Source organism: Pseudomassariella vexata (assembly GCF_002105095.1).
Source record: "Pseudomassariella vexata strain CBS 129021 chromosome Unknown BCR38scaffold_2, whole genome shotgun sequence".
In the NCBI taxonomy this organism is placed as follows: Eukaryota; Fungi; Ascomycota; class Sordariomycetes; order Amphisphaeriales; family Pseudomassariaceae; genus Pseudomassariella; species Pseudomassariella vexata.
Window position 1 is genome coordinate 393,123 of NW_024467957.1, and position 20,498 is coordinate 413,620.

Sequence of the window (20,498 nt, forward strand, 5' to 3'; positions counted from 1 at the left end):
CGAGGTTCTATGAGAAGGACGGTTTTCACCATTTTCGAACACTTATATATTTGTGTTTCTACGCGGTCATGGCGACCATCGACGTGAGCTCGCACCGGACTGACTTCCTGGCAGACAAGGTCCTGTTGCAGCAACTTCCGCCCGAATTACTGCAAATCATCCGCAGTCACAACCCCACCAATTTTCTCGATGCCGTAGCTGCAGCGGCGCTGATACCCCAAGCCACCCACCACGTCTTCGCCTACTTCGAGACTATCTTCGCCGACATTTCCGCAAGATGGCTTCTCAGATCCCGGAACGAAGGCCAGGAGGACCGGATTATCGCGGCTTTTGCGAGAATTCTTCCGTTTGCACCTTACTTGTCTGTTTTCCTCGAACAGTATATAAGTGAGACCTCAGGCGCGAATGAGATGAACTTGACAAAATCCAAGATCAACTCGCTGGACGCGCCACACATTGATAAGTCCCCAGCAGAAAAGCTTGTCCCGATACTTCTTGCCGTATGGCGTTTATTGAATTTTGACAAGAAAACATTCCGTCAACATGTTCAGCCATCTCATATGCAAGCCCTATTCAAGAACCCCCGATTGTCAGTGAGATACCTCGCTATAAGGATATTTTGCCAACTGCTTGCCGCATCCGACCTTAAACTAGACGCACTCCTCCGAGAGCACGTTGAAAGTAACCAAGGGGCAGGGGACTCGTTAATTGACGACATTGACGGACAAGAGCTTGACCTCACATTCCTGTCTTTATTCGAGCAACAGAGAGCCAGGGAATTAGATGCTCTTCGACATGATGTGAAAACCTCGTCTCGCGAAATCCCCGTCGAAAGATTCCAATTGCAGAATCTCACACCTTTGACTGTGTGTTATGGATCGACCGTGATACCCAGACCTCTGGGGGCTGCAAAGTCCCCCTCGGCCCTGGTGCTTACGCCGACGACTTTAACTAATCTAGAAGGACTCTCGCAATGCCTCCAACAATCAGGACCAATTCTTCTCCATGGTCTTCCAGGATCTGGAAAGACATCCTCCGTACAAGAAATGGCCCGCGAACTCGGTATGGACTCAACCATGGTGACACTCCACCTCAACGAGCAGACAGACGCGAAGATGCTCATCGGTCTGTACTCGACCGACTCGAAGCCAGGCTCGTTCTCATGGCGGCCTGGCGTGATCACTACAGCGGTCAAGGAAGGACGTTGGGTTCTTATTGAAGATCTTGACAGAGCACCGAACGAGGTTATGAGCACGCTGTTGCCTTTGGTCGAACGCGGCGAGCTAATAATCCCGAGTCGGGGGGAACGAATACAAGCACCAAGTGGGTTTCGTCTTTTCGCCACAGTTCGTACCACCAAAGGAATGAATGGCCAGGAGGGCCTCCCGACGCTGCTTGGTCAGAGGTTCTGGCATTCGCTTGCTGTGAAAATGCCGACGTCCGGAGAACTCGAGACCATTATACTTGGAACATACCCCATGCTTCACAGATTCCTGCCGCATATAATAGCGGTCTACAATAGACTCCGCAGTCTGCCAACCAGGTCTTCAATGGTTGCAGGCAGAGGAATCTCGGATCGTCCTGTTACCCCTCGAGACCTCATGAAATGGTGCCGGCGACTGAACGAGCTGCTCATAGTGGCGGGTTGCAAGTCTGGCGATGAACCCATCACCGAAACCATCAAGGACTGGATGTTCATGGAGGCGGTTGACTGCTTCTGTGGCAGCATCCCAAATCTGGAAGTCAAGACCGTGCTCGTTGCCGGTATTGCTCGCGAGATGCATATGCCCCCAGAGCGAGTGGAACATTACTTACGAGCACACATTCCTCCACTAGAGGAACACTCCAAAATTTTTCGAGTCGGCAGAGCATCTCTAACTCGGCGACCAAACCGGGTGGTCAAGTCCCGAAAACCCTTCGCAAACACTAGCCATGCCAAGAGACTTCTGGAACAGATTGCGGTCGCTATAAAATTGCGGGAACCCGTACTTCTGGTGGGAGAGACTGGCATTGGCAAAACAACTGTTGTCCAGCAGCTTGCAGATTCATTGGGCCACAAGCTAGTTGCTGTGAACTTGTCGCAGCAGAGCGAAGTTGGCGATCTCCTGGGAGGCTTCAAACCCGTGAATGTACGCAGTCTCGCGGTTCCCTTGAAGGAGGAGTTCGAAGACTTGTTTGCGTGCACAGGCATTGCTGCAGACAAAAACAAGAAGTACCTGGAGCAACTCGGGAAATCCATGGCGAAGGGCCAGTGGGTCAGAGTATCAAAGCTGTGGCGCGAGGCACCGAAGATGTTCAAGAAGATTGTGAGCGAACGGCAGAAAAGGGAAGCAACTGCCAATGGGGCTGCTGCCGAGCATGAACCAGTCGTGAAACGACGGAAGACGGCATCAAAGCTTCAGTCACTCCTTGACTTGAGACCACGCTGGGAAGCTTTTGAGCAAAGTCTCGACCAATTTGACGTCCAGATTTCAGGAGGCTCGGGGACCTTTGCCTTCGCTTTTGTTGAAGGAAACATAGTAAAGGCCGCCAGGAACGGCGACTGGGTGCTACTCGACGAGATCAATCTTGCCTCGCCAGACACACTAGAGAGCATTGCGGACCTTCTGGCCTCCGGCCCCAATGATGAGCCTTCGATTCTCCTGTCAGAGACTGGTGAGATCGAGAGAGTGAAGGCACACCCGGAGTTTCGGATATTTGGCGCCATGAATCCGGCTACTGACGTGGGCAAACGGGATTTACCCCTTGGGCTCCGATCGCGATTTACGGAACTTTACGTCTCCAGCCCTGACAAGGACCTCAAAGACCTGCTTATCATTATCAAGGCCTATCTGAAGGAGAACAGTCGTACCGATGAGCAGGCCGCCGACAATATTGCGAGGTTATATCTCAAGACCAAGCAGTTAGCCGATGAAAAGCGGTTAGTTGATGGTGCTGGCGAGGTGCCTCACTTCAGCTTGCGAACACTCACTCGCGTACTGAGCTACGTCGATGAGATTGCGCCGATTTACGGCCTCCACCGATCACTGTACGAAGGCTTCTCCATGGGATTTCTTACTCTTTTGAGCAAAGAATCAGAAGATATTTTAGTACCTGAGATCCGTCATTATCTCCTGGAGAACCATGGTAATACGAAGTACACTGTGAAGTCTCTGCTCTCGCAGCCTCCAAAGCGACCTCGAGATGACAAGCAGTACGTGCAATTTCAGAACAAAGATAGGAACCGCCACTATTGGCTGCTCCAGGGCAATGAAATCCCGCGAGCACGAGAAGACTACATCATCACGAGATCTATCGAGCGTAATCTTCTGAATCTTGTGCGAGCCACTTCTACCCGCCGTTTCCCAGTTCTCATACAAGGACCGACATCATCTGGCAAGACCAGTATGATCGAGTATTTGGCCGATTTCAGCGGCAACAAATTCGTGCGTATCAACAACCATGAACATACAGATCTTCAAGAGTACCTGGGTACTTATGTTTCTGGCTCTGACGGGAAGCTACGCTTCCAGGAGGGTCTGCTGGTTCAAGCCCTCCGCCAAGGACACTGGATAGTCCTTGATGAACTAAATCTTGCCCCAACAGACGTGTTGGAGGCACTCAATCGGCTGCTTGACGATAATCGAGAATTGCTAATACCCGAGACTCAAGAAATCGTCCGTCCCCACGAAAATTTTATGCTTTTCGCGACACAAAATCCACCTGGCTTATACGGTGGAAGAAAAATGTTATCTCGTGCCTTCCGCAACCGATTCCTTGAGCTCCACTTCGATGACATTCCCGAAGACGAGCTCGAGACGATTTTGCAGAGACGCAGTGTTTATACGGCACCGTCCGATTGCGAGAGGATCGTCAAGGTCTACAAGGAACTTTCCAGGCTTCGGCAAACAAGCAGGCTCTTCGAAAACAAGGACAGTTTTGCGACCTTGAGAGATCTCTTCCGGTGGGCTTTGCGTGGTGCTGCAATTCGTGTTCCTACTTCACCAGGGGCGTCACCACGAGAGGAGATGGCAAACCATGGCTACATGCTGTTAGCAGAACGTGTTCGCAATGAGGAAGAACGTGTTGAAGTCAAACAGGTGATTGAAAACGTGTTCAAGGTCCAGATCGAAGCCGATCGCCTCTATGACGCCTCCAAGTCCCCATATCTTACTCGACTTGGATCGACCCAAAATACCCATGGGGTTGTCTGGACTCATGCCATGCGGCGCCTCTATGTTTTGGTTGCTCAGGCGCTGGTCAATGATGAACCTGTACTCCTGGTAGGCGAGACTGGGTGCGGAAAGACCACAGTCTGCCAGCTCCTTGCCGAAGCTCTCGGGAAAGAACTTCACATCGTGAATGCACACCAGAATACGGAGACCGGCGACCTGATTGGATCACAACGACCCGTGAGAAACCGAGCAGCTGTCGCGGATGTTTTGCTTCAGGACCTTGCCCAGGTCTTTACTCTACTTGAGCAGGACTTGGATGGCGACGTGGACATTCTTCAGAGGTATCACAGTCTCGCTGCTTCAGATTTGTCCCGAATTCCCGAGGATGTACAGGGCAGGATCGCGATGAACGAAGTCAAGAGCAAAGCACTCTTCGAGTGGGCTGACGGAAGTCTGGTCCATGCAATGAAGAATGGTTCATTCTTCTTGCTCGACGAGATCTCACTGGCAGACGACTCTGTGCTAGAGAGACTCAACTCGGTGCTTGAGCCCCAGCGCACGTTGTTGCTGGCGGAGAAAGGCATTGACAACTCTTTCATCAAGGCGAACGAGGGTTTCCAATTCTTCGCAACCATGAACCCAGGTGGCGATTTTGGCAAGAAAGAACTTTCCCCAGCGCTCAGGAATCGTTTCACCGAGATCTGGGTCCCAGCATTGTCTGACTCTCGGGATGTCTCGCAGATTGTCTCGTCCAAGTTGAAACCAGAATTCCAAGACTTCGCAGCCGTCATAGTGGACTTTTCGTACTGGTTCGGTCGCCAATTTAGATCCACGGCCTCCACAGCATTCTCTATTCGAGATATCCTAGTCTGGGTCAAGTTTATCAATGAGAGTCGCACCATGGAAGGAGTTTCTGCCCTGATACACGGCGCCTCCACCGTCTTCATTGACACACTTGGCGCTAACCCATCGGCTCTGATAGCTGCCGATCCCAGGAATATGGACAGCCAGCGACAGCAGTGCCTCGACCGACTCAGTCAACTCCTCAAGCGTGATGCTACCAAGATTTATAGAGCGTCTCTTCATCTTTCAGTCGAAGCTAATGCGTTGAGAATAGGCGATTTCAGCATCGCTCGCGTGGCAAATGACAACTTCGAGGCAGGTTTTGCTCTGCATGCGCCGACCACGAAATTGAACGCAATGAGGGTTATTCGTGCTCTTCAAGTGCAGAAACCTATCCTCTTGGAAGGTAGTCCTGGAGTTGGCAAAACAACCTTGATTGGCGCCCTGGCACGGGCTTGTGGACAACCTTTGACAAGAATCAATTTGTCCGATCAGACCGATCTTATGGACCTGTTTGGAACTGATGTGCCCATTGAGGGTGCTGAAGCCGGACATTTTGCGTGGCGGGATGCCCCCTTTCTACGTGCCATGCAGAACGGAGAGTGGGTTCTCCTTGACGAGATGAACCTCGCATCTCAGTCTGTCCTAGAAGGTCTCAATGCCTGTCTGGACCATCGTGGGGAGGTCTACATATCTGAACTCGATCAGACTTTCAAGCGCCACCCAGATTTCCGTCTATTTGCTGCTCAAAACCCACATCACCAAGGTGGTGGACGCAAAGGGCTGCCGAGCTCCTTCGTAAACCGCTTCATTGTCGTTTATGCCGATGTCTTCAGTGAGGATGACTTGCTGCTTATTGCACAGCACAATTTCCCAGGAGTACCTACTGATACTGTCAAGAGGCTGATCACATTCATATCAAAACTTGACGAGGAACTTGTCGTCGGAAGATCCTTTGGCACTCAAGGAGCACCATGGGAATTCAATCTTCGAGACACTCTCAGATGGCTGCATTTGCTCACGTCTACAGACCCGCTTCTGGCAACTGGCAAGGTTGATGACTTCCTTGATGTTGTTATCAGACAGCGATTCAGGACTACGAGAGACAGAGAGGGGGTCGACAATCTCTTCACTGAAGTCTTTGAATCACATCCAAAGAAGCACCAGCTATATCACAACAGAAGCTCTTCTTCTGTTCAATTTGGATTAGCATTGATGCCTAGAAACCCACTTCTCCAGCCATCGTCTCTTCCCTGCATAGACGAAGTCTCTAGACTCTCCGAAATCGAATCCGTCTTGATATGCGTTAAGCAAAGTCTCCCCTGCATCATTGCAGGACCTTCGGGCAGTGGCAAATCTGCCCTGCTTGAGCATGTTGCTTCGCTTCTAGGCAGGTCACTTGTTATCTTCCCCATGAATGCCGACATCGACACGATGGATCTTGTCGGTGGCTTTGAGCAGCACGATCCTCTACGAGAAGTCAATGTTTCACTGCAAGAACTTCTCGAGGCTCTTCAACGTTCTGCCGTTGGAATACTGCCGGAAGCCGCTCCAGATGTGGCCTTAGATCTGCTGAATCGCCTCGAGGGGCTTGATGGACAAACGTATGAGCCCGAGGACATATTACAAAAAGTTCGTGCCCTGCAAGACCAGATCTCTCTCGATTCAGAACTTGCAGCCCTCTTGTCCAATGTGGAATCACTCCTCATGAGATCAACTGCGATTCGAGATCCAACTTTCGAGTGGTTGGATGGGATCATCGTCCAAGCGTTACAAAGGGGACAATGGCTTGTTCTGGACAATGCAAATCTTTGCAGCTCGTCGGTTCTTGACCGGTTGAACTCCTTATTGGAACCCGATGGCTCCTTAATTATCAACGAACATTGCGGACCCAACGGTGAGCCGAGAATCGTCAAGCCCCATCCCGACTTTAGAGTGTTCTTAACCGTGGACCCTCGCTACGGCGAGCTTTCGAGAGCAATGAGGAATCGTGCTATTGAAATTCATATCGACCTTCACGACCGTGAGCGGCCTGGCTATCTCCCGATGATCTCTCAAGTTGAGTCAAAACTACGAAGATTTGAGCTTCTGAATTCCGCTGTGACTGCAGAAGCCACAGAATTTGCCAGTGGAACTCACTTTAGTCACCTGGCTGCAGACATCCTTTCGTCCAGCGACATGACGCTGTTCAAAAAGTATCGTCAGCACTACAAACACCAGTTGGTGCGCAGAGGCCCCCGCGCAATGGCCGAGGACAAATGGTCAGGAATTTGGCTTCAGAGTTTAGAGCGACTTGTTTCTTTTGTTGGGTCTCAGTCGCCATTGAGAGACGACATTCAACATACAACCCACAACATGTATACCTCTTTGTCCGAGTCCATTTCTCCAGGACTTAGCGATGTACAAGTGAGTATTCCCTCCGATCTGATGAACCTGCTTCACGTGTCTAACCATTCAATAGCCCCTTCACCCACTCCAGAATTCCTCTATGATGCCACTACTTCATGGAGCTGCGACTGGGCTCCCGATGTGGTTGGCAACTTGTCACGAGCTCTTCCTCGACCTTGTGAAAGCCAAATCTGAATTAGAGTCGCAAGGTCGTGTCAGTAGTAGCCAGCCCTCTGCCTTAACCCGTCTTCAAAGATCATGTATCGCTGGACGGGTCGCTGGCCTCAAAGATTCTACCGTGCACGCTGCCAAGTTTCTGCAGGGTACTTTAGATGCCATCGAAACGTTTGTCCGCGCTCAACTTATGAGTCCTGTCTTTTGGAAAGAGCGCAAGTACTTCCTGAAAGCCATTATGCACTACTGGTGGCGGACCTTCCATGTGCTGTCCAAGGACCCAGGGCAATTGGATAGGTTTAACGAAGCACGTTTTCAGGCTCATCTCACCCAAGGTGCCCAGACCCTCTCCAGATTCATATCGCAAACTACAGATACGACAGCTCAGGAGTTGGCCTCGTATCTCTTGGGTGGGCTAGAGGAAAGCTTTGTGGCTGGTTTCAAACTCTCTACGGGGCTGAGCATGGAGCCCCTGTGGAGAGCCTTTAAGCCCATTCCTGTGACAAGTATAGAGATGCGATCCCGAATTGACCAAATGGAGAATCTAGCACAACAGTTCGATTGGCTCAGATGGGACACAAGAGCAACCATAGACGAGATCACCAAAGTCACAAGCTCGCTCGTCGAGGCCTATCGCTTCATTCGCAATGACGAACCCAACTGCGGAAATTTACTCAAGACTGTTGATCTCGAAATGAAGCAACTACTTGCTCGGCCTCCTGGCAAATTGAGACGTACACCACTTCTGGCGCCCGAATTCGAGCATCTGCGTCAACTTGCTGTTCTGGACGCCATCTCAGAACAAAGGGCCCTTTCACCAGAAGTCAACGAGGTGGTGGTGCTTTCAAACCTCCCCATCATCGTTCAGATGCGCCTCCATGGTGGGTCTTCTACATCGCAGCCTTTGCACTCCATTGGCTATCTCATGGGTTCACATCATGTCTTCCGTCCGGAATTTGACAGACCTGCAACACAGATGCACCCCTGGACTGAGAATTTATCTACCATGGTGTTCTCGAGACTCGACTCAATTGGTTCTGCAAACCTCCAGTCTCTGCAGTTGCTTGAAGAGGAGCTTCCTGCCCTGGCAAGTCAGATCGCAAAGTCTTCCGAGGCTGTGACAAACGATGCATTGGATAAACTTGAAGATGGTTTATTGGCCTTGATCAAGAGTGCAGTAGCAGCGCTCGGTGAAGAGTTTTCTGCCAACTTCGCCTTGCTCCAGCAACGTCTCGTTGAAACCCTTGAGACCTCGCCACCTAACATGGACAAAGATGGGCTTGTATTCAACACGCAACAGCAAATACCCGAAGCCGACAATGCGTCGACTCCTGAAATCGTGTCTCAACATTTCGTGCCAGCAATGGTGTCACTCTGGGCTGCCAACAAAGGCACGCAACCAAGACGAGCCTATCTCGCAAATGCTTGGGTTCAATTTGCAATTGCGTTAATCAAGCTCTACGTCCCTGACAAGATGTACGACCCGCAGTTGCGACCCCTCGTCGAGTTGCAAAGCTATGATGAACTTCAAACAGAGCTTACTACGCAATTGGCAGCTCTCCAACGGTTTGAGACCTTTTTCACCGGTCAACCCACAAACTTCAGGGCTCAATTGCTTGAAGAGGAGATCCTCAACCTCGGCGCAAGGCCGGATGGGTTCCAAACCGTGTATAGGGATACGCATTCTCCAGCCTCCTTGAAAGAATTTCGCGAGTTGCAGGGAGAGTTCAACGGTCTTTTAAAGAGTGTTCTAGGTGCCGACATCACAGCAGCGTTCTTCCAGCATTGCTTTGGGTCTGGGAATGCCAGCCAACAACTTCACGTAATTCGAGAGAACGTCCTGCAGATCCTGTCGCGCATGACAAACCGAGGCTTCCGAGAATTCGAAGACTTGAAAGTGCCAGTGGTCAATATTGTCCACTGTCTGGAGATTGGTATTTCACTGGCTGACGGTGCAGTCGTGCTGAACGCAACCAAAACCATGCCAGCAACTGCTCTTCTGGACGTCGTGCCATTCGTGGGTGGAATAATCAACAGATCTACAGAGAAGAAAACCACAATGGACGGACTGGACTTACTCGCGTATGCCGGGACTATGTCGTCTGTGGAAGGTGTCTGTAGTGCAGACAGTTCAATGCGTCGTACCGTCTTCCAGGCGATACATTCACTGTACGAGCAATGGAGTCAGAAGCTTGAATCCGACCGCGTGGTAGAACAGCAAAAGAAAAGCATGTATCGCTACCGAGGAGGTCTTGACAAAGCCGAAGCAGCAGAGAAGGAGGACTTCCAAGAGCTTTTCCCAAGCTTTGACAACGACGAGGCACAGTCCATTGGTAACCCCCGAATCAACGATGCGCAAAGCATGGCCGTCAGGTTGGCAGAAGTGCATGAAGCCATATTCTCATCGCCCCACGATCCTGCTGAGAGTATCAAGGACTTGTGCAAGCTTGCAATGCGCAGAGTGTCGAATGGCGACAAGAGCCAAGTCTCAGACCGCACACTGCTGCCTGCCACAATCTTAATTCTGGGAGAGAAACTCGCCGAGTTCAACTCCGCCACCACAGCGGCGTCGTACAACTTCTACACTGATGCAAATATTCCAGAAGCACGTCGATTGGTTGCCCTCGTCAACAATGTTCGGGCGCGCTTCCGCGAGCTACAACAATTTGATGAGATCGGGCACATGCAGCCCCTGGAGGACGTCATAGTCGCATGTGACAATGTCCTGGAATTGAGTCACTCTGAGCCCCTGGCAAGGATCATAATGCGTCTCGAACGCCTACACGGGTTCGTCTATGAATGGCAATTCGGTGGTTGGGCAAGCAAAGTGCATCAAGTACTTCCGCTATACAACCAGCTCACTGATATGCTTGTCGGGTGGCGGCGAGTGGAACTCTCAACTTGGGCCAACTTATTCGACGTGGAGGCCAGAAAATGTGAGGATGATGCCAAATCCTGGTGGTTCGTTGCCTACCAGGCGATCATTGCTGGCCCCATGTCCCTCGCGCAATCAGGAGAGAGTCTTCAGGATCATGCTGCCAACTTGCTTAGGGAGTTAGAAACGTATTTCTCATCGGCAGTCATCGGTCAGTTTGCCGGCCGTTTAAAACTGTTGAGGCAACTACAAAAGCAACTTGATATCCTGATCCTGGACTGGCCTTCCATGTCCGTGATCCGGAATGCTTTGCAAAACTTTGTTGGATTCTATGCTCACTTCGAGAAGGTGGTGCAGGAGACTATCCAACGAGGTCGAGCGCCCATTGACAAGAAGATGAAGGATGTTCTGCTGCTAGCAAGCTGGAAAGACACCAATATCGCCGCCCTTCGAGAAAGCGCTCGGAGGTCCCATGAAAAGCTCTTCAGACTCGTGAAGAAATTGCGCGATATCCTTGGCCAGTCACTCAAGACCATTATTGATCAAGGACTTCCAGACGAAGAGTACTCAGACTACAAAGACGGCAAGGCGCATGCAAACATAGTTGTTGACCAGGGAGCGCTTTTACAGTGTGAAAGCAGCATACCAAGCTGGACTACGGATTACAAACGTCTCGCAAACGTACAAAAAACAGTCGAGATCATGACCAAAATAGGTCGTGTCCCAGGTACCAGCGTTGATGCAGCTGACGAAATCACTTCGTTCCTCTCCGATTTGAGTACTTCGATTATTGAACTACGCAAAGCAACACCTCCGTTCTTGACTGAAGAGAACAAGGAACAGGTCAAGCATCTCAAGTCACGCAAGCGCAAGCTCTTTGCGGAGATCCTCAGAGATGTTCGAGAGATGGGCTTCCACTACAATCTTGGCGTGGACGACCTAACCCAGCAGGACTCTCTTTCCAAAGTCCTAGCCGAATCAGACTATATGGGGTCCCACGTCAAAAGCACGGAATACTACTTCCATAAGACTCTGGATTTCGCACCTCGAATCCGTAATGCGGCGCAAACCCACTCGGAAGAACTCACAGGGGCAGAAATCAGCAGGGGCATAGGCTTCCTTGAGGGCATACTTCATGCCATTCTCATTCAACGACGTGCCTTGTCGGCTGCTTACAAAGACATTGAGGCTCTAGAGAAGAGTACTGAGAAGATCAGTGCCCTGGCTACTTCGAGAAACAGCGAACCAATCCAGAAGACGAAGAGAAGCACCAACGTTCCCAAGGTGTCTCTGTGGATTGTCCATATTCTTGATGTCGGGCGTCAGCTTGTTGAGCTCCATGGGAAATTCGGTGGCATCAACAACGGTACGGTCTTGAAGATGCTCAAGAGTTGGATTGATACTATGTCACCTTTTCCCTCAAAGTGGAGGGCCATAAAAGATTTGCCTCCAGGGCTTGTCTCAGTTGAGCGTCTGGCGATTGAAGACGAGGTAATAGCACTGCTGAATAATATTGAACAGGAACTGCAGAGCGCCTGCAAAGACCGCCCCGACCTGGCCTTCTTGTTTGAGCAGGTTCGAATGTGGACTTCGTTTGATGAGCAGCTAGTCGAGCATCCAGAAGCACGCGATGATAGTCAAGATGTATTGTTCAGTGCTGTCAAGAGACTTAGCGACAGCGTTCTCGTTGCCGTCGAACAGTTCAGCAAAGCCATTGCCAAGCTGCCCACCTCTGATGAGGACCCCGGTTGGCTCGTCAAATACGATGCGGCCATGGCAATGTCAGTCAAAGCTCTTCATATTGACAAGATCGAAAAGCAGGTCGAGGCAACTATGGCCGCATTCTCACAGCTCCACCTTGACAATCCCAAGGTCAACAACTTGGCATCTTCGTTATTGGCAACCGTGTCTCCCATTCTTCAGCGGTACCAATCGACTTGCCAAGAGATTGTTTCCAAATATGCCAACCTCCACCACAGTACTTGCAAGATGGCTTGTGCACTGAACAAGAACTTTGTTCAGCTCGCTAGCCAAGGATTCTGCACGCCTCTAGAGAAATCGGAAGAGAAATCAGGCGAAACGGGTGAGCTTGAGAGTGGTCAGGGACTTGGTGATGGAGAGGGTGCCGATGACATCAGCAAAGATATTCAGCCTGATGAAGACCTTTCGGAGTTGGCTCAAGAGAAGAACAAAGAGTCCAAAGAGGATGAGCTGGAGAACGAAAAGGATGCCGTCGATATGGCGGATGAGGATATGGAAGGAGATATTGGCAGTGTCGACGCCGAAGAGGATGATGAAAAGGGGTCAAAGTCGGGTGATGAAGAGGACGGAGAGGACGACATAGATGAGGAGGCGGGCAATGTTGACGACTTGGACCCTACTGCCGTTGATGAGAAAATGTGGGACGGTGAGAATGACGACGAGGCGGAAAAGGACCAGCAAGGAGAGAAGTCCAAGGGCAAGGAAAAGAAAGACGAGCAGATGGCTGCGGATCAGAAACCGGACAACAAAGATGCTCAGCCCGAGGACACCAGCGATGAAGGTGAGGAAGATAAGGAAGATAAGGAAGATCTTGACGCCGAGCAGGATGAGGATGTTCAGTTTGATGAGACCAATCATCAAGACCAGAATGTCCAAGACCAGGATACGTTGGCGTTGCCTGACGACATGGCTATCGATGGCAAGGATGACGAGTCGATGTCCTCAATCAGCGATACTGAACTGGACGATCTGTCAGATGTGGACCAGGAGGAAGAACAGGACACAAAGGAGCAAGGTGAAAATAGCGATATGGAGAGTGAGAGTGGTGAGGCTGCGGACATGACCATCCCGGCGGAAGACGACCGTAATGAAGATGATGAGAAGGACGAGAACTCGGATGACGATGACAACGCAAACATCCAGGAGGATCAGGAGATGGACCTCGATCCGGAGGCGAATGAGGTACTGCCAGAGGAACAGGAGAAGGCCGAGAAACCTAGTATGAATGAAGCCGAGACCGACACCGCGAATGTTGCGCCGAGTGATGTGAGAAACGGCGGGCAAGACGATGACCCCAACCAGGATCAAGACAACTCGGACAACAATACGTCACAGCGGGAAAATGGTGAGATGGGCGACAACGCCGCAGACCAAGATGCGTCGTCCAGCGGCAACAAGGGCACCCTGTCGCAAAGCCAGGAACAGCCAGCACAGTCCGAGATGGAGGATGCTAAGGACGACTCCTCCACCAAGCAACCCTTCAGAGCACTTGGTGACGCGTTGGAGAAATGGCACAGGCAGCAGCGTGAGATCAAAGAGGCATCCCAATCAGATGAGTCCCAGCAGCAGCAACAGCAATCGGGAGAAAAGCCAGATCCCACAGAGCAAGAGATGGCATCCAAAGAATTCCAGCATCTCCAGAATGACGACTCCGCTGCAGATACACAGGCGATCGGGACAGCCACTGAAGAAGAATCACGGCCCTTTGATGATACCATGGCCATTGACGACGAGAATGAAGCCCAGGATAAGCGAGTTATGCCCGAAACCGAAGAGCCAAAACAGGGAGTGGATAACGATGAGGACGACGATAAGATGGATACGTCTGAGCCGGTCGAATCCCAGAGCAAACAGGAAACTCAGAAAGATGACTCTCGTACTGGAGTTTCCACTCGGCAAGGCAACTGGGATGCCACGCCTCCACCCCAGGGAATAGAGCGTGATGAGCAGGGGGAAGAGATGGTTGAGGAGACCTCGGTCCAACTCTCGTCAACTCACTTATCGGAGCCCGACGAAGTGATGAAAGATTTTGGGGAGTCAATGCAACAATGGACTGCCTTCCAGACCAAGACCAACCCGCTCTCGCTGTCGCTCACGTCGCAACTGCGATTAATTCTGACGCCATCTCAATCCACCAAACTCTCTGGATCTTACCGCACCGGCAAGCGTCTGAACATCAAGCGCATCATTCCCTACATAGCTTCGAGCTATAAGCGTGACAAGATTTGGATGCGCCGGGCCATTCCGACAAAGCGCTCATATCAAATCCTCCTCTGCGTTGACGACAGCAAGAGCATGGGCGAATCTAGCTCTGGCAATCTTGCCCTTGAATCCCTTGTCATGGTCTCTCGCGCACTTAGCATGCTCGAGGTAGGCCAAATCGGTGTTCTCGGCTTTGGCGCCAACACATTCATGGCGCACGAATTCAACGAGCCCTTCGCCTCGCACGACGCCGGCGCCAAAGCACTACAGAGATTCTCCTTTCAGCAGGACACCACCGACATCCGGCTCCTAGTACGCGAGACCATCGCGCGTTTCCGGCAAGCGCGGCTGCAGAACCCCGGCCACGGCGGCGACGACCTTTGGCAGCTAGCCCTGATCCTCTCCGACGGCCTGACGCCATCCAACGAGCACGAGGATATCCGCAGGCTGCTCCGAGAGGCCATGGAGGACCGCATCATGGTCGTCTTCATTGTCATGGACGACACGGCCAACAAGAAGAAGGACAGTGTGCTGAATCTGCGGAAGGTACAGTTCGTCAAGGATGCCATAGGGAACCTGACGGGCGATATGAAGATGGACTACTATCTTGATAGCTTCCCATTCCAGTATTACTTGATTGTGCATAATCTGGAAGATCTACCTGGGGCGTTGGCGGGGCTGCTGAGGACGTGGTTTGCGGAGGTAAATGCCTAGATAGATTGAGGAGGTGTTTTATAGAGGAGTTAGGAGTTTGGATGTTTGAGATGGGTTATGAATTTTATTAAGACGGAATTAAGTTTTGAGTTGTTTCTACACTAGAAAATAACAAGGACGAATAACTGTCTTGTCATTGTATTTTGTGGACGTAATAGCTTTCTGATGTATTAGAGTCACTAGATGGAGCTCCAAGTACACCGTCGTCAGAAGCTTCCTCGAAATATATCTCATGTTTCTCGATTTGTTTGTCGGGTTGAGGCCAATATAGTAGGGCGACAACAAAAGTTAACATGGTTGGGATTCTGAAATCCAGGTAGCAACAATATTGCTGTACTAACAAGTGTAACTATCGAGTTGGCCTGAGAATGTGCTACTAAGTATATCCGGTGGGGTGGCACATGTTATTGCTCAGAATGTCACATGAGTTAGGTAGACTGTAGCCCAGTTGTGAATTAGAGCAACTCGAATAGCTGATACAAGGTCCTGCGCAGATTCTGACATGTTTGGTACGAGAGAGTAAAACCAGGACATGGATTCTAGAGTCATTGAACCTGTTTTCAGTGTTAATGCTACAATGCTACAAAGCAATATAGCGTCTCTTACTCCAACGAGAGCACCATCGTAATCTTCTAAACTTTGTTCAGCCAATTCATTAAATATTCTTGCTGATTGAATCGCATCAGTAGAATTATCGGTCGTGATTATACCCACTTGGCTTGCCAGGAATTGACTGAATTAAACGGCAACATACGTCCTTCCTGTAGCTAGCCCCTTTGTTTGTCCGACATTGCCATTGCTTTTTTTAGCCGAGGATGAAGTCGCTTTGGACTGAGATTTTCCACTTTTCTGGTCTATCAACAACTCGGTGCTTATCGTTCGAAACGTTCCGCTTGGCTCCCGCATCAACTTTATAGACCTTTTTACCACATTTATTATGTAACATCAACCGGTGAGATGGCCGAGTTGGTTATGGCGCCAGGTTAAGGTCCCAACCCTAACTACAATATTCCTGGTGGAGCAATCCTCATGGGTTCGAATCCCATTCTCATCATAAGTCCTTCATACGAAGTATTCTTTTTTTCCTTTACGCATACTTTATCCCGGTATTCTCCTTTTGCCCTATTATCCATCATTCGTTCAAGGAGGTAAGTAACCTGGCTTCAACTGAATCAGTTCTGCTGCACGCAATTGACCGTAGTACGGGTTATTGTACTATGGTCTATCCACACATTTTGTCGGCTGTCTGAAATGCCACTCGAGAATTTAACCTAGTACACAACAATGGCTTGAACAACAATTACGACCCCAAGCATCATGGCGAACTTCTTAACGTTGCACCCCGGAGTTTCATCCAGAGACGGGGTAAGACTTGCATGCTGACCTTGTCCAGCAACTCAGGAAAAAAATACTCTGCAGGTCATTATTATTGCTCTTACCGAACCTGGTGTTTTCGTAGAGCATTTCCCGCCGATTCAGAACGAGATGCCATGGTGGTCGCACAACGTCAACTATCTCTGCGAGCCCAACTTGCAAACAAGATCCACTGCTGCGATTATCGGTCTATCACAATCAGGCACATGGGAAAACCCCAGATGCAGATTTCACAGATTGTGTGATGCCGGAGTGTGCTTTTCTCGGTGCGCACTTTCCGATCGGTAGTCCCAGTCTGCTGGAGCACCGAGACTGGAGCCCGACCTACTAGCATATGTACGCGGTACCCGTTGCAGTGCATGCATGCAGTTGCATGTCCAAGATCCTTTGAGCTTCAACGCCGGGTCCATTGGAATACCTACCTATCTCGTGATAACATCCGCGCTCGGTTCCCCTGTGACCTGTAAGCGCGCGTTCCGAGGCAAAAGTTGCGATGGTGGAGACGGAGGATGGAAAAAGCAAAATCTCATCTGTACGAAGCACTATGCCGATGGCATGAAGTCTGCATTTCGAGTCACCTTGATGGTTCGGACGTGTCCGCCCGGCGCACGCGTGTGCAGTTTTCGTCGGGCCCACGAACCCCCAGCATCGATGTCACCTTTCACCTGAAGCTATCACCGCGGGTTGAGTTCGGTAGGCGGTGCTATCAAGTCTAGCACCGCTATCATACTGTAATCATAGATGCATACGAGCATGCGATGACAGGCCCTGCGTGCAACTTATTACCCGTAGGATGGTTCAATGTACGGCTGACCAGGGTCACACAATATAGCCTGCCAGGGCCTGCAGCGATAGATTGATACTGGGGTGACACCGCCAGATGGAGGGGACGGCAAGTGACTTTCTGGAACTGCGCTGTCGCTACCGCTGTGACTGTATCCGCGTCTGCATCGAAGGGTTGATTCAGTTGCTCAGGGCGATGTGCAAAGAAATGGGGCCCATCCACGAAAGGGCAGTACTACGTGAATGCCTGTCGCAGTCAAATTATCTTTCCCAACGTGTATTTCCATGGCCGCATGTGGGGGAAATATTTAGATGGAATCTAGTGGGGCAACGTTGCAAGGCCTTACCCAGCATTCTCAACGAGCTGGTAAATTCGTCCAGCTTGCAAAAATCCACTATGTGACCATCACAAGTTACAGACGCGCAATCCAATATACTATTGCTGATGCCGCATCGCCAAGCACAAGAGTGCGACGGGCAATCTACTGTGACGATAAGAATGGATGTCTTTTCCTGGAGAGTTAAATGGTCCTGGGGAGACGAACAGAGTCCTACAGATCAGACTGTTTCGTCTTGCGATTTACAGGCCATCTCAGAATGAAAGCAAAGCCCGAGGCAACGCATTTTAAATCGGCCGATACATACCGGGGGTTCCAGCATGGCAAGACGGCACGGATATGGTATAACAATGCTCAATGCATTGAGCGGGATCGGGTGGCACCGAGTTGTGCTTTGACCTTGGGGTGGGTTCACCGAAGGGAGTTCTGGCGTACATAGCAGCCGCCTAGGAGTCCAATTATAAGTGCCTGATAATAGCACGAGTAGATGGACCGTCGCATGGGATATGGAGAGAAATGGATACGGTTTGGCTTAGCTGAAAGAGGTATATACGAACTCGATTCTTCGGCTGTCGCGATTCTGCAATTTAGGCAGGTCAATGCTGGCACTAGATCGTTGCGGGGTGGCAGGGAGATGATAAAGAATCTCAGGACCTCAAAGAGACCAGATTACGTGTGTCTCGGTGATGGTAGATGGAGGGTTGACCCCTCGTAGTAAGACTTCGTCGCAGGATGTTCCGTGAATATTCTTCGGGCGAGAGAAGCCACCCTCAGCACATTTCTGAAACCAGATGGTTCGGGTAGATATGCCGGCCGGGAAAGGGAGACAGGGGTTAGCAGAGCTTCACCTCTCGGCTGGTCAGGAGCGGCGGCGGCGGTGACGGAGAGTTGCCGAAAAGGGACGCTGGCTGCGATACCGCAATCATGTTTGCATTCGCACCATGACACAGGCAGATAGGCCGACGCAGTTTGTCTCTCGTACGCCAATAATCAGGGCATTTATTGCGTACTAATGCTATGCAGGCACTTCTGCACTGCAAGCACGGGGTGAAACACTTTGGTGGGGCCGTATACTACCTCCGGAGTCCGACGTATGCGACGCTACCAAAGCCTGCTGGCATTGTGATGTTGGAGATAGGCATGGGAAGGGTTGCTTAGCCAAGTCTGATAACCACAGACGTACATAGTAGCATGACGTACAACTCGACTAGTAGCGGTTGAAACCTGTGCTGGGGTGGTCGCGGGGGACGTGTCGTCGATAGATTGAATAGCGTCGAAGGGCTGGGGTAATCGGGCTGGCAACAACCAAATTCATCAGCCTTTCCAGGTCTCGACCTGGGAGCAGCCGCTTAAGGGCGGGTCATTCCTGACGGAACGAAGACGACAACCAGTCCTGCGGGTTTGGGATCGGGGTTTAAAATCAATTGTGCTATAGCATCGTAATAGTCCCGCACCCTCATATGCAAACCGGAGCCAATAGCCGCAGCCACTAGAACCTCAAAAGGGACTTCCACAGCAACGCAACAGCGATGAACCCTCGAGATGGTGAAAGCCATCGATACCAAAGGCAATAGCCGCAGCAACGGCATCTTGCCTCCAGACCCACTCGTAGTTTTTTCTCATCGCCGTTGGCCGTCAGGCGCGCGATTTGAGACAGATAAGAGCAACCCCATTAAATACACTCCGTATAATCTGCACGGTACAGCTGTGAATCAGATGCCGGCCGGGTTTGCCGCTGAACGTTATCGGCATCATCTATGGTACAGGGTAAAGCCGTCGAAATTGGGTGGTGATGTGTCCGGCCTTGATCCCTGATCTGATGAGAGAGAGAGAGAGAGAGAGAGAGTTCACTCTAGGCGAAAATGGCCTGGTAAAGAGCTGTTTGAACGACGGTTTAGCGTCAGGGTAGCCTAAAGAGCCCGTCTTGCTTCCAGAATCCTTGATGAAACAAAGAAAACAATGTCCCGGTATTATTACCAAGGATTGACATATCATGCATAATTGGAGGTCTGGGTAATCAAGGGTATGTCAATACCAAACCTGAGGTAGCTTCGTCAGAGCAATGGTCCCGTCTTTAGGTTTAGGTTTGAACTACCACAAACTCGGCGCAACGATGGTCGACAGATGGTGAACAATCTATTCAGACCTTAGCGGTTATGACCAGTGCCAGAACGTGAGGTGCTTCGCGCATGCAATGCTTCGGAACTCATTGGCGCATATCGGACGGCGACGTGAGATCCCATCACGCGAAGGCTGGCATCGAACCAATAGAGCAGCCATTCATTGATATGGGGTTGAGGTCTGATCTCAAAAACACCAATGAGGGAAAGGTTTGCGAGGGCTGCTGCCACTGCTGGGTTGGACCCATTCCGGAACTGAAGCAGCCTGGTGTGGCATTGGTAGTGAAATGCCATGGAGACACCAGATGTCTAACAATCCCCCGAGAACGCCAATGATGCAAGGGCATAAGAGACGGCCTCCAGAATGGCATGAACCTTGATACGGTGCCTGATTGCATAGTTGCTGGGGTTTCTACTGCTGAGTCAGCTCTAGCGAATATGAGACAAGAAAAGGCAACGAACTAGAGTCATCAGCGTTTTGCTGAACAGGCAATACCAAGAATGGCATGATAAACTAGTTTGGACCTCGGAGCTTCTCTGGTCAGACTTTAGGGTAACACGAGTGGTCCCCTTGGAACGGAGCACTGCTTAATCAGTTCCGGTTAGTAACAGTGAGGGAGCTAACTGTCATATCTCAGAGCACAACCATTAGATCTTGGCTCCAATGACTGGATGAGATCGTTCGAGGTCCACCTGCAAGTTGTCGCGTCGACTATATTGCGATTATCGAAACCTTGGCGGAGACAAGTTCTATTTGAGCGATGTGTTGGCC

The 20,498-nt window shown here is 50.7% G+C and overlaps 1 protein-coding gene and 1 non-coding gene across 2 annotated transcripts; both read left to right on the forward strand.

The window, feature by feature from the left end:
- Positions 1-68: 68 nt before the first annotated feature.
- Positions 69-15,111, forward strand: BCR38DRAFT_480765 (uncharacterized protein; the record flags this gene model as incomplete). The annotated part of the gene is made up of 2 exons (XM_040863310.1): positions 69-7,403; positions 7,459-15,111. The coding sequence occupies 2 exons, from the start codon at positions 69-71 to the stop codon at positions 15,109-15,111; spliced, it is 14,988 nt and encodes a 4,995-aa protein (XP_040719534.1).
- Positions 15,112-16,062: 951 nt separating this feature from the next.
- On the forward strand, positions 16,063-16,165 carry BCR38DRAFT_t45. The gene has a single exon. It is a non-coding gene; the product is annotated as a tRNA-Leu (tRNA).
- The last annotated feature ends 4,333 nt before the right edge of the window (positions 16,166-20,498 follow it).